The sequence below is a fragment of the Protopterus annectens genome, chromosome 3.part1, assembly GCF_019279795.1.
Source record: "Protopterus annectens isolate FY-2018-M chromosome 3.part1, PAN1.0, whole genome shotgun sequence".
NCBI classification, from domain to species: Eukaryota; Metazoa; Chordata; order Ceratodontiformes; family Protopteridae; genus Protopterus; species Protopterus annectens.
The window spans coordinates 845,002,688-845,015,962 of NC_056732.1; the positions used below are offsets into that span (position 1 = coordinate 845,002,688).

The following is a 13,275-nucleotide window of genomic DNA, read 5'->3' on the forward strand; positions in this document are numbered from 1 at the left end:
ATATACACACATATACACACACACACACACACACACACACACACACACACACACACACATGTACACACCAGCACATGCACGCACACACACATACATACACACACACACACTGCTAGATAGATGGAGAATTCTTCAGACCATAGCAGTCCTCACTATGGGAAAGGCATCTTATTGTAGTCTTTGTAGATAATTGCATTAGCAGTGATTCCAGCATCACATCGATTTGGGAATGAGGGGAATGATGTGGAAGAAGACTCTAATGTAATCAATATAACACGTCACGTCATGTGGCCTGATGCATCTCTAAGAAGCCTGTATTTGTTCAGGGTGTATAATGTACACTAAATAAAGAGCACTGAGCTGTAGACTATGTTACCTGCTTCTCCACTTGCAAAGGGTCCATGTCAGGGACTTGGCGTATTGAGAATTTTCCTATTACTTTTGCTGGAATAACTGTTTTAGTTCCAGCTCCAGAGAAAGCACCTTCAATTCCATGGATGGTGAGAGATGGGTAACGCCATCTTTGAAGAAGTACGTCTTCCTGAAATAATCACAAATAAACATCATTAATGTTACATATGTGGTTTTCTTTGGGAAAATCTCCACGATTTCTTTGAAATGAGTAACTATAAAACTGGGCTGTAGCCAGAAATTTCAGATGTATATTCAATGCTTCTAATTTTTTTTCCAATCTCACATCTGACACAGCTACCGCATTAGTTTAGGTCATATATCCTAAATATATAATTATTTATATTGCACATGCACTAACATTCTACTACTTTAAGTCTTTTACTGTGTACGTGGTAGAATACAGAAATAGGCAACACCTTTGTGCACCATTTTTTATTTCAACTATGCTTCTTTGTGTTTCAAATTCACCTTGTCTGGTACTGCGAACTTTATGTATCATTGATATGTTATCTACTGCCAAGATCCAAGTTGTTGTGGTTATTCATATTGTTTACACAAAATGACAAAATTATTGTCATAGATTTGAGTCGTTAAGTGCCTTTGGGTTTGACAGAATACGACCCCTCAGGAACTGGTTTATACACTCTGGTTTGAATGGTATATGCTTGGCTTTACCCATGATCTAAAGCCTCAGATGACTTACACAGCAACCAGTTTTACTGTTTATAAAGACAAGGAAACATTGTACAGCTTAGGTATGCAGGAGAACTTTGTATTTGTATTACAGCCAGCTGTTTACAAATTATCATTCAAAAATAAGAATCTGCATGACAGTGTAATACTTGTACACTCTCATGCCGTTAAAATGCATTTTTTAATATGCAATGTATTTTCTGAATTAGGCCCTACACTCTTACACTCTGTTCTATAAAACAGATACAAGGTGTGCACTCCAATACCTAAGTGAACAGAATAATCAACTGCGCAAACTGTAATACAATTATTCAAAATGCCCTAAGCGCTATCAACTCAAATGAGAAAAATACATAATTCATTTATATTTTCCTTTTTGTATGGCACTCCACTATAACTTATTAAATTTGTGGTGAACTTGAAAGAGGAGGAGGAACTGAGAAAGACCTCATTATATCCGATCACCAGGGACCAAATAACAATTGGGAAGGACTTGGTCTGCCTTCTTTCCTTCCTCTGTACCCCTTTCCTACCCCCTTCTTCTCTTCATTCTTTTTAACTTTTTCCCATGGCAGTTAGAGCTGTAAAGTTACAGTTGCTCTTTTTTTTCTATTTTGCTATTATCTTTATCATTTTGATATTTCTACTGTGCCATTACAACAAGAAACCTGGTGTAGCACTGTCATAATTCAGTATTCTTATGGGTGCACTAATGCTATTTGTTAATCACAAAGATTCACTGGAATTTTATAATCCAGTTTCAGTACAGATAACATATGCCACTCCTTGGCAGCTCCTTAACTGACACATGAGTTATATGGATTAATATAATTATGTGTGTTACAAGCCTGATATAATTCGTATCCGCCACAAACAATGACAAAAGCTCTTAGTAAAGACTGTGACAAAGCATTTTCACTTAGTAGGCCAAAAATGAGTCTGGTGTTATCCTAAGTCTGATTTCTTCAATCTGCACTTGCAAACACTGAGTGAGAAAGTCACTTAACCAGACAATATTCCTGGGCTGCTCTAGAAATGATGAACTTTTATCTAGTGAGCTTATATGGTTAACAAAAAACAGTTGTGTTTACCAAAAAGAGCTTCCTTTGTTCACTGTACATATAGATGATAATAACACCTCTCTGCATAACTCTCAATCAGTCACGGACAAATCTCAACAGAATACCATGCACATAGCTCTCAAATGAATCAAGGACAAATCCAGGCATAGTCAGGGACAATAGGGAACACTTTTTTTTAAATAATAATACTATTAGCATGCAATGTTGACAGAATAAGAGAATATTAATTTAATTACATTTTCTGAAGTAAAAGAAGTCTATAACTCTAACTATACTTATTATTGCCCATACCAAAAATAGGCGGCCACGGTGGTGCAGCAGTTAGCATTGCCACCTCACAGCAAGAGGTTCTCCGGTTCGATTTTCAGCTGGGGTGCCTTCTGTGCGGAGTCTGCATGTCCTCCCTGTGGTTGCGTGGGTTTCCTCCGGATGCTCCGGTTTCCTCCCACATCCCAAAGACATGCAATAGGTGGATTGGACACTAAATTGGCCCTAGGTGTGAGTGTGTGCGTGTGTGCCTTCTGTGGAAGGTTGGGCACCGGGCTGGCAACTCGACACTGTAAAACTACACTGCCAATCATGAGCGGACAGATGATCCGCTGTGGCAACCCCTAACCGGGAAAAGCCGAAAGAAGAAGAAGAAGATTGCCCATACCAAAAATAACCCTCTCACTTTCTTCCCCTACTGTGCCACTCCCACTTTACCCCTCCTCTTTCCACTCAGCTGGTCAATATGTAGGTACTCTAACATGTTCTAATATGACAGTTAAATCAATGCCTAAGATTGTTTACTCCACTGCCTTCTAGCTATCTATGTAACTGTAACTATATGTCTCTATTTTTATGTATTTGCCTTCTAGCTATCTATGTAACTAGCTTTCTATATTTATTGTAATCTTCAACATGTTTAATGTCATGTGCAGCTTTTCTCCCCAGGCCTCCACTGAAAATGGGCTCACCTAGGCCCAGTGGACCTTCCCAGTAAACAAATGCAATAAATAAATAAATAATTACTAAATATAATTGCAGTGGTGGTGCAGCAGTTAGCGTTGTTGCCTCACAGTAAGAGGTTCTCCTGTTCAATTCTCGGCTAGAGCGCCTTCTGTGGTTCATAGGTTCATAGGTTGGTACTAGGCGATCAGCCCTAGGGCCTATACAAGCCTAGCCATAACAATTCCCTGGCTATTTCTTCCCACATTATTTACTTTCCTGGACCCCTGTCTAGCAGGGTGACTGATGTGATCCCTGGGGTGAATTTCCTTTCTCCCATCCAATCGTCAAGGTTCCTCTTGAAGAGGTCCAAAGAGGCACTCTGCTTGACATGTATGGGCAATCTATTCCAGAGTCTGGGGAGTCTCTGGGTCAGGAACCTATCCGTCCAGCATGTTTTGTTTATTGTGATGACAAGGTTTAGATCCCTGGAGCATGTAGCTCTGAGGGATTGGGATTTCTTTAAGTGTTGCATGTCCAACAGCTCTGGGTTTGACATGGCCCTGTATGTTAAGCAGAGATTGCCTCTGAGTAGACGATATGCGACAGAGTATAGCTGGAGTTTTTAAGGCGGTCAGCGTAGGGCATCTGCTTTAGGCCTGTGATTCTTTTAGTGAGGTATTTCTGAGGCCTTTCCAGTTGTTGCAGATGTCTTGAGAGGTACATACCAAATGGGGCGTTGTATTCTATAATGGGTCTAATGAGGGATGAGTACAGTGGGACAATGACCTCCTTTTTTCTGGATGAAAAGCCCTTCGTGATGAGGTGTGCCACATAGAAGGATTTCCTGACTGTTGTGGCGATGTGGTTATCGAAGGTGAGACCACTGTCCACCTGTGTCCCTAAGTCTCTTATCACACTTTCTGTGTTTACTGTACTGCCACCTATATGGTAATTCATGGATACATGTTTTTTCCCAAAGGGGATAACAATACATTTCTTGGCATTGAGCTTGAGCCCATGGCTCTGGCACCAAGCATCTGTTTCTGTAAGGCCCTTTTGTAGAGTATCCACATCATTTGGGGATTCAATAATGGCTCCCAGTTTGCAGTCATCTGCAAACTTTGTTAGCCATAGTCCCTTAGTGTTGACCTGTACTTCAGAGAAGTCAATGCCAAACAAGAGTGGCCCTAGGACTGAACCCTGAGGTACTACACTTGTCACTTGTCTGGAGCTGGATTTGGAGTCGGCTACTTTTACAGTGTGGGTTCTATCAGTAAGCCATTTAGCAACCCATTGGGTGACATAGGAATTAATGCCCAACTTAGTAAGTTTATCTATGATTCCAGAGTGGGGGATGGTGTCAAAGGCCTTGGCAAGGTCTAGATAGGCTGTGTGGACCACCTTACCCTTGTCCATGGCTCTGGAGACTGATTCAAAGAAGTCAATCAGGTTCAGGAGACAAGATCGGCCCTTCACAAACCCAAACTGGGTGGGGTCCAGTGTTTGAAGGTTGCCAATGTCTTTGTTTATAAGTTCCATGATAATACACTCCATGGCCTTGCAGATAAGGCTTGTCAGACTGATGGGATGGTAGTTTCCGGGATCCAAGGTGGATCCCCCCTTGTGGACTGGGATAACTGTAGCTCTGCGCCACTCAGTGGGCACGAAACCTGAGGTGAGGCTATGATTAAACACGACACTTAAGTGAGGTGCCAGTTCATATTGTAGTTCATGTAGTACACAGCCTGGGATGTCATCTGGTCCCATGGATGCTGTATTCTTGGCTTTAGAGAGTGCGTTTTGTACCTGTGTGGCCGTTATTACTGGAATTTGGCAATCTTCCGGTATTGAGATGGGCCATTTAGGAGGGGAGAGAGGGGTGAAGTTGGCACTGAATCGATCTTCCAGGATATTGGCAATATCCTTCGGATCAGTATATTTAATGCCATTCTGTTTTAGCTCAGAGCAGATCTGAGCATTGCCATTTAGATTCTTGACATAGTTATAGAATGCTTTGTGGTTGTCTTTGGAATCTTTGGCAATTTTATTTTCGTAACTAGCTTTGGAGGATTTTATGAGGCATCTCAGTTTCTTACTGAGGCTAGTAAGGGAGTTTTTGCATCCTGGGATTTTCCTCTTTTCTGCAAAAGTTTCTTCCTTTTGTTGTAAAGTTTGTTTATGGCAGGGGACCACCAGATTGGCTTCCTTTTTTGGATGAGAGCATTTTGGTTCTATTTGGGATGGCACGATTCATGCATGAGTGGATGTGCTCGTACAGTGCCTTAGTGTAGGATTCAGCAGTTGAACTTTCAGTTCCCATCTGCATGGGTGTCATGAAGTTTGTCACTTCTGACTTGAGTAGCATGAAGTTGGCTTTGGAGAAGTTTTTTATGGTGGTTTCTTTACTGGGGGGTGGGGGTGGGATGTGGATGTTAAGGGTGATTAGCTTATGGTCAGACCTGACTAATGAGGGGGTGACCATAGGTATGGAGCATTGATTTCCCATGTTGGTAATGACCAGGTCTAGGATATTGGAGCCCCTGGTGGGACTATGGATTAGTTGATCCAGGGCATTGGAATTTATGAATTCCAAGAACCATTGCGCAAAGGTGTTGGGACATGAGTAGTTTTCCCAGTTAATGGCAGGGTAGTTAAAATCACCCAGTATTAGGGTGTTTAGTTCTATCTTAATATTTTCCAGTATGTTTAGAAAGGTGTAGTGAGAATCTTGGGGTATGGTGGGGGATCTGTAGCAAGCTACAATTTGGATTGCAGTCTTACCTAGTGTTAGTTGCACTTGGAGAATTTCAGACTCATTGTGTTGGCCAACTAGCCTGGTGGTGTGAATATCCTTGGTGAATATTGACACTCCTCCACCTTTAGTGTTTCGGTCCTGGTTTGGTGGCTGAAAAGTGTGGTAAGAGTTGTAGCCTGGTATTGCAGGGGTGCTCTCTGGAGCCTTGAACCAGGTCTCAGTTACTGCACAGATATCAATGTTCTCCATTTTTAGGAGTGCCTCGAGAGAGTGCATTTTGAGGTTTAGACTTCTAGCATTGAGTAGCATTACCTTCAGATTTTGCATGCTTGTACCTGTTATGGTGGTGGTTTTGTCCTTTGAAGTTTGCCTAAAAAAGGCACTATAGGGGTGTGTGGAGTTTGCATGTCTTCCCCTCAGTTGAGTGATGTTTAAAGACATGCAGATAGGTGCGTGTGTGAATGGGTGTGCCTTATTTGAAGGTTGGGCATCAGGCTGGCAACTCGGCACCATAAAAATCCATTGCCAATCATTAGCGGACTGGAGTTCTGCTGTGGCGACCCCTAACCGGGAAAAGCCAAAAGACTTCTTATTTAATAAATATAATTTACCATGTTTTCTCTATTCACTAGTTTTAAGAAGGGTTAAGAGGGACAGAGCTAAAATTTCAGTCAAAATCAGGGACAGTTGAGAGGAATGTATATGCAAAGAAGCTAAATATATAGCTGGATTCAATGTTCCAAGTCCCCTTTTCTATTTTCCAGTATATATTACCACTCTTTTAACAAGATTTAACCTGGAACACAGCATAAACATAAATATAGACAAATAATTCATTCTCTTTTGTTCTAGCATATCGTACAGCTTAAAAAATAGTAGCTTAAAGCAGGCAAATTCTTAATCAGGGAACAAGCAGTAAATGCTTCAAAAGAAACCAGGGGCTATATTGTCAATGGAAACCACAGCAAGCCTTTGCACACAGTGCTTTTCAACCATTTAAGAAAAAGAAATCCATACAGGTACCTTATATACTTCTTATGTCATTATCACATGACTTCCATTTATCACATGATCCACAACTTTCAAAATAGAATTGCAACAACAAAACAACAAAAAGAAAAACATATGTAAACACAGTTGTATCTATATTTGTAGCAAGCAGCTGCTACAGTTTCTATCACATTCATTTCTGACTGACAATAATGTACTGAAGACTGATCAGATCAGCATTTCTTGATTGTACCCTATAACACTTTATACTTGTGGGGGGGGGGCTGTCCCCTTTGTCCCACCAAGCTACTAAAGTTACTGCAGTTACTTCCTGCCATCTCTTGCCTGTTTTCTGTACCCTTAGTTGCATGTATTCCTTTTAGGAAAAATGTTATTTTCCTACTTCCTCTCTGCTTTAGTCTTTATAAAGTGGTCTGTCACTGTATATGAACAGAGAAAAAAAATGATCAACAATGTATATCGTACTGGTGGGGCCCAAGGGCACGCCCCTTCTCTCAAAACAGACAGACAAGAAAAAGTGATACAGTAATATGAAATTGGAGCCAGAGCCAAAAATTGCATTAAAATATAGAAACACACCACAAGAATAGTCCCCATATACATTTTAAATGATGAACCAAGTGTATATAAAGACATCTTGCTGGTATGGGCACAAAGTCAGGTCGCTTCTCATAGCACTAGAGATACAAATGATAACATTCTAATTTAACGTGATACTAGGACTGACTTTAATTAAAATGTGGAACATATATCACAAAATGTCCATTGTGTGCATATTCTCTGTAGAGGAGACCTCTTTATGAACATATAATCATCATTTGGAAGGAATGTATGTTCATTCATATTTACACAGAATTTTATATGAGTAATAGACATGGATTTGGTTTTAACTGATCCCCATTTACGTAGTACATAACCCAAAGCAAGGCATTCAGTTTCCTTGCAGCCTCAGACTAGACATGAAACAGGGAACATAATTCTAAGAGAAATCTATTTAGCTATTACAGATTTCTTACTCCAATTTTAATGAAATTTATTTTACAGGGTAAACCAAACATTACTTTTTGGCTATTTATAGCTGTACAGCCATAACAGAATTAAAACTTAATCTTTAATTTGGAGTACTTGATGAATGGTACAAATAATTAAACATAAACATGTTTAATGTGTGGTTTAAGATTTACCAGTAATCTTTTCCTCATCACTTACCTTGTTTTTTTGCCGAAGTTCTTGTGCTCCAATTTTATTTCTGAATTCTTCATGATCAAAACTTATTCCGCTGTAGAGCTTTGTTTCCTCATCAGTCAAGGCAGCCACTGCTTCATTGATGCCAGGTATAAGAATGTGACCAGAGGAATTTGTAAGGCTGTCTGGAATTAAAACGAGAATTATTAAATTTTGTTTGGGGAAGTTTTATGGCATGTGAAGTACACGCAAAAACATGTGTGAGGTATGCACAATATTTATGAGCTTTGTAAGGTACAAGGCCAGCAGGCAATTGATGAGTGTCTTCAGCTAGTATGCATGGTGCAAATATATGCTTTATTCAAAGCCCAACAGACCTAATTTCACTTATAAAAATAATTTTTTGTTTATTTTAAAAACAGAGAAAAAAGTGATGTCTACATGAACAACAATTTATTTTCTGAAATACATTCATTGCTTCTAAATGAGTATGAAATCATTGTACTACACTGGGAGGCAGGGAAAAATTATTTGCACACATATATGGCTGGAAGAGGGTTGATAGATTTCACCTGAAATTGTTCAAGTAAAAGACTGAATTATAAATTATCATCAATCCAAAATTACATAAATTGATCAGTTCTTGCTTTCCCTTAAACCTCACTCCTCCTCCATAAAAATTTTCTGCATGTATTGTTCACACCTACCCTTTTTTAAAGATCCCTCTTCTATTTCATTTATCTTTGTTATAATATTCACATATTTAGTTACAATTGGCTTAGACTTTGATTTCCATTTTCTAGTAAATTATGTTTTTGGCAGCCACCAGAATTAAACTTAACAAGGCCATACTATATCTAGACAATTCAGGTCCTGAATCCCAGCTCAAAAAATAATTTCCTTAATTACATCCATTTTCTCACCCAGTATATTTCTGACAGAGTACTCTGTAGGGAATTTTTAGTGTGCCAATGCATTACACTCCCAAAACATATGTTCACAGTTACCTCTTTCTTCGCATCACACCTCCCAACATTTGGCATCTACCTGAGGAAAAATTCTTTGGAGTCTGCTTGGGGTATAAAAATACCTATGCAAATACTTCCAAGCAAAAATTTTACATCTTCTTCAAGAATTTGTTGCATATTTGGGAGCCATATTGTTTCCTTGTGAATTGTGTATCCAATCTCTCTTCCCAATCTTTTCTAACCTCCTCTGATTGATTACCTATACTTATTGTGCAATATTTTATATGCCCTACTAATTAACCCCTTTTTAACAGCAACTTCTGTTCTAGATTCAACTAAACATTTTACCAGAGTAGTCTTCCACTTAGGATTCCCCTAGCCCTTTCTGCTTGCTTGTACTGTGATATCAGTCCCTGATACAGAAGGCAGTCTATAGCCTGCAGTCCAGATGTCTTCTTGGCCTCTTCCCATTCTATTACCTTCCCCTCTCTAGTTATTTGTTCCCAATACATTGGTTACTTTGCCACTTTTCTCTAGTAAATCCCAGCACCCTCTTGCCTTTTCTCCATACCCCTAATCTCAGTCATTCCTGTTGTCAGAATCTCCTTTCCCCCTTCTCGTGTTAGCTTAGTTCATAGAATACTTTCTGTTACTTTATGATTGTTATTCTCCTTAAGGATGTGCATCTAAAATCACATTCTGTCCTTATTTCTTGAATTTCCATTTTGCTTCATCATCATCCATTTCCACTTTAAATCATAGCTTTCTGCTTGTGTTATGTATATGAGCCATAATTGTGTAGCTCTAAAATATCCTTTCAGATCAGGTAATCCTAAATCACCTTGTTCGACTGGAAGAATCAACTTATTCTACTTGACCTTTACCCTCTTTCCCTCCCAGATAAAATTATTCAACTGTTTATTAATTACTGACCACAACTTCTTTTATTGATAAAAACATGGCTGACCAGTATATAAAACTAAAGTGACTAAAAACATTCCACTGCTTGTATCTTGCTATCCTTATTCATAAACAAGAGCTTCTAGTTTCTCAGTTTTTCTCTTTATTAAATTATCACTTATAATATAGGCAATTGCACATTTATATAAATGAAAACAAACCATATTGACACAATCCCAGTTGCAAGTATTTTGCATCACAAACTGTACTGACACAATTTTAGTTGCAAACAATATACATCACTTATAACCTACCCAATCATTGTCAGTCAAACGTTACATAGCTCTTTCATATCCTGCCTTCTTTTAAACCTCATCCCTCGCCTGTATGTATTCTTCCCACTGTTACCATTTTTCCTATGTAATTAGCTCCTACCCTTTTCTAAAGATCCCAATTCTAATTGTTTTATCTCTATTACTATATTCACTAATTCCAGTACAGTTGGTTTAGGCTTTGATTTCCATTTCTAGCAATTGCTTTTTTTGGCAGCCACCATAATTAGTTAAAGCAAGGCCTTACTATGTGTAGGCAGTTTTGATTCTGTATCATAGCTCAGAAAAATCATTTCCCTAGTTACATCAATTTGCTCACCCAGTATCTCTGATAGAGTAGTCTGCAGGGAATCTTTAAAGTCTGCCAACTTATCACACTCCCAGAAAATATGTTCCTAAATACATCTTTCTTCCTCATCAGCTTCTCAGTTTTTGTATTATCTTTTGTTTAGTCTCTTCCCCCATATCCTTAGCCTCCATAACAGAATTATTTTCAATCCATACTCCTAAATAATTCATTTTATCTTATGCCCATAAATATGGGTATTGCTGAACTGATTCATGTGTGGGTACATAGTTTACAGCTATAGCCTTTGTTTTGTCTGCATTAATTTTATATCCAGAAAAAAAAGCTTGAAACTGTCTCAGAATGTTCCACAACACTGACATATACTTTTCTGGTTTTATCAGGTACAAAATAACAGTGCCTGCAAATAAAGCCAACATTTCTTGAGTACCATACCAATTATATCCTTGAATTTCTGAGTCCCTTATTTTCTTTGTTAATGGTTTTAAGTATAATGCAAATAACAAAGGGGAAAGAATACACTCCTGCTTGATTCCTCTATTCAGACACAACTTATCAGCCATGAACTGTCCCACTTTAATTTTTGCATCTGATCCCTCATATATCCTCCTAATTAACCTTATTATTGTATCAGAGATTGCAAATGCTTCTATTGCCCTACTCATAAAATCCCAGATTACTCTATTGAATACTTTCTCTGCATCAAAACCCACCAACAACAGTGGTATTTTCTTACATTCTGCTTCCCTCTGGATAATCATTATTCTATTAATGTTGTAAAAATTTTTGCCTCCCCCCTATAAAACCACATTGAACTATATCTATCAATTTTGGGAACACCTTTGCTATTCTTTTACTTATTATAGACACAAGCACTGTATAATCATGGTTTTGAATTGAAATGGGCTTGCATTAAGGTGGGATATCATAATAGGTGTTTACCCTGTTTAGGTGTTATAGCCACCACTGCTTTCTCCAGGATGTTGGTGCTTCCCCTCCTTCTAAAATACTGTTAAACAAAACCTTTCGGATTTGTATCACTTTCTTCCCTCCTAGCTTCTACATTTCCACAAAAATACCATCTGTTCCTGGAGACTTTCCTGCATATTGATTATATTTCACCATTTTATTTCATCTCCTCCTGTCTCAGCTGTTAATTGTTGCTTATCCTTTACCTCTAGCATTGGAATCATACCTCTCAACTATTCAAGATTTTTGACACATGTTTTTGGTCTGTTCCTCATACAATTTGTGGTTTTCTGGCAAATCACTGGGGAATGAAGTCAATAAATAATGACAGATATTTTAGCTTCAGACTTCATATCCTTCAAAAAATGCATAATGACACAAAGCCTATTATTCTGGCAACTTTCTAAGTTTATAAGAGCAATATGTAAAATGTATCCCTATTTTTGTGCCTCTGTCCCCCTTTGTTTTATGTGTTGTCCAGATTTCTTGTGCTAAGTAGTTGAGAGGCAAGCTTGCCTTACTTAAGTCTTCCATAAATATTTCCATTTGTACTTTTTCTTGATTTCTACATTCTACTGCTTTATACAAATTTTCATAAAATTTCCAAAATATCTCTAATACCTCTACAGTATCTCTGGTTATTTTTATTTTCATAGGATCCCTAAGTATGGCAATAACCTTTTCTACTTTCTGTTGTCTAAATCATTGTGCTAGGGCATTTTGTGCTCTAGAGTTATTATCAAAAACAGTTGATTAAGAGCAATCTTTCTAAACTCATGCATATTATCCAGATATCCCCCTATTTTCTCTTTAGCACTCTGCATTTGTGTCTGTTCTTGCTCAATGAGATCCCCCTAAGAAGTTATTATTCCCACCTATTATATATATATATATATATATATATATATATATATATATATATATATATATATATAAAATGGCTTTTTTAAATGTCTCTTTCCAGCTTTTGTATTATATGCCCCCACTAATGTTTGGCAGGTTGATCTCTTATATAGTTGTCTGTTGTCATCTCCATTTGAACCTATGACACATTTTATGCACCTTTTTGTTTTAACAAAAATCCTCAAACAAACAAACAAAAAAACAAACACCTTAACACTCCTATAACCTATTAACTAAAAACAAACACATACAACTATGCATATCTTTAAATAATGAAGTTTAACCCTCCTGATAGGAACAGGTATCCCAAATCGACAGCTACACATTGGCATAACTTAATCTAACATAAGGTTACCCATGTTAACATGCATGTTAAAGCATGTACTCCTACTTACACTAACCACTGTCTGTACTTGTCTTATCTTCCTTTCCCTGTAAAAAGCAGCTCACATGCTTTCAGAAAACATTAACCATTAGCCTTAGAAGAAGTGTACCAAATACTCCTGTTCTTGTGTGAGTAGTTCTATTCTGTGAGGAAGCTTGTGGTAATTGCCCCTGTCCATTTATAAGAGAAGGGAGAACCATATTCCTTCCCCTATAGTCAGCTTGTTTCCATGGAAACAAAGTACCAAATGCACATACAACTCTGCAAACCTCTCGACTTATACTGAACACTTATTTGCCAAAGAAAAATATTTCATTGCATTCAGTGTCCTCTTCTTTACTTGGTTACATAAAAAAACTGTTATTAGATTAAGCCAAAAGCCTTAATCAGATATTCACCTATGCAAAAGTAGGAGAGAACATATAACAACTCTACATG

General features: G+C 38.0%; 1 protein-coding gene across 2 annotated transcripts in view; it reads right to left on the bottom strand.

Moving 5' to 3' along the window:
- LOC122798296 (cytosolic non-specific dipeptidase-like) overlaps positions 1–13,275 on the bottom strand; it is a 345,095-nt gene that overhangs the window by 47,073 nt on the left and 284,747 nt on the right. For both annotated transcript variants that reach the window (XM_044067118.1, XM_044067117.1), the window contains exons 8-9: positions 8,098–8,258; positions 377–541 (exon numbers count right to left, since the gene is read on the bottom strand). In XM_044067118.1, the coding sequence (XP_043923053.1) occupies positions 377–541; positions 8,098–8,258 (326 nt within the window). The remainder of the gene's footprint in view (positions 1–376; positions 542–8,097; positions 8,259–13,275) is intronic.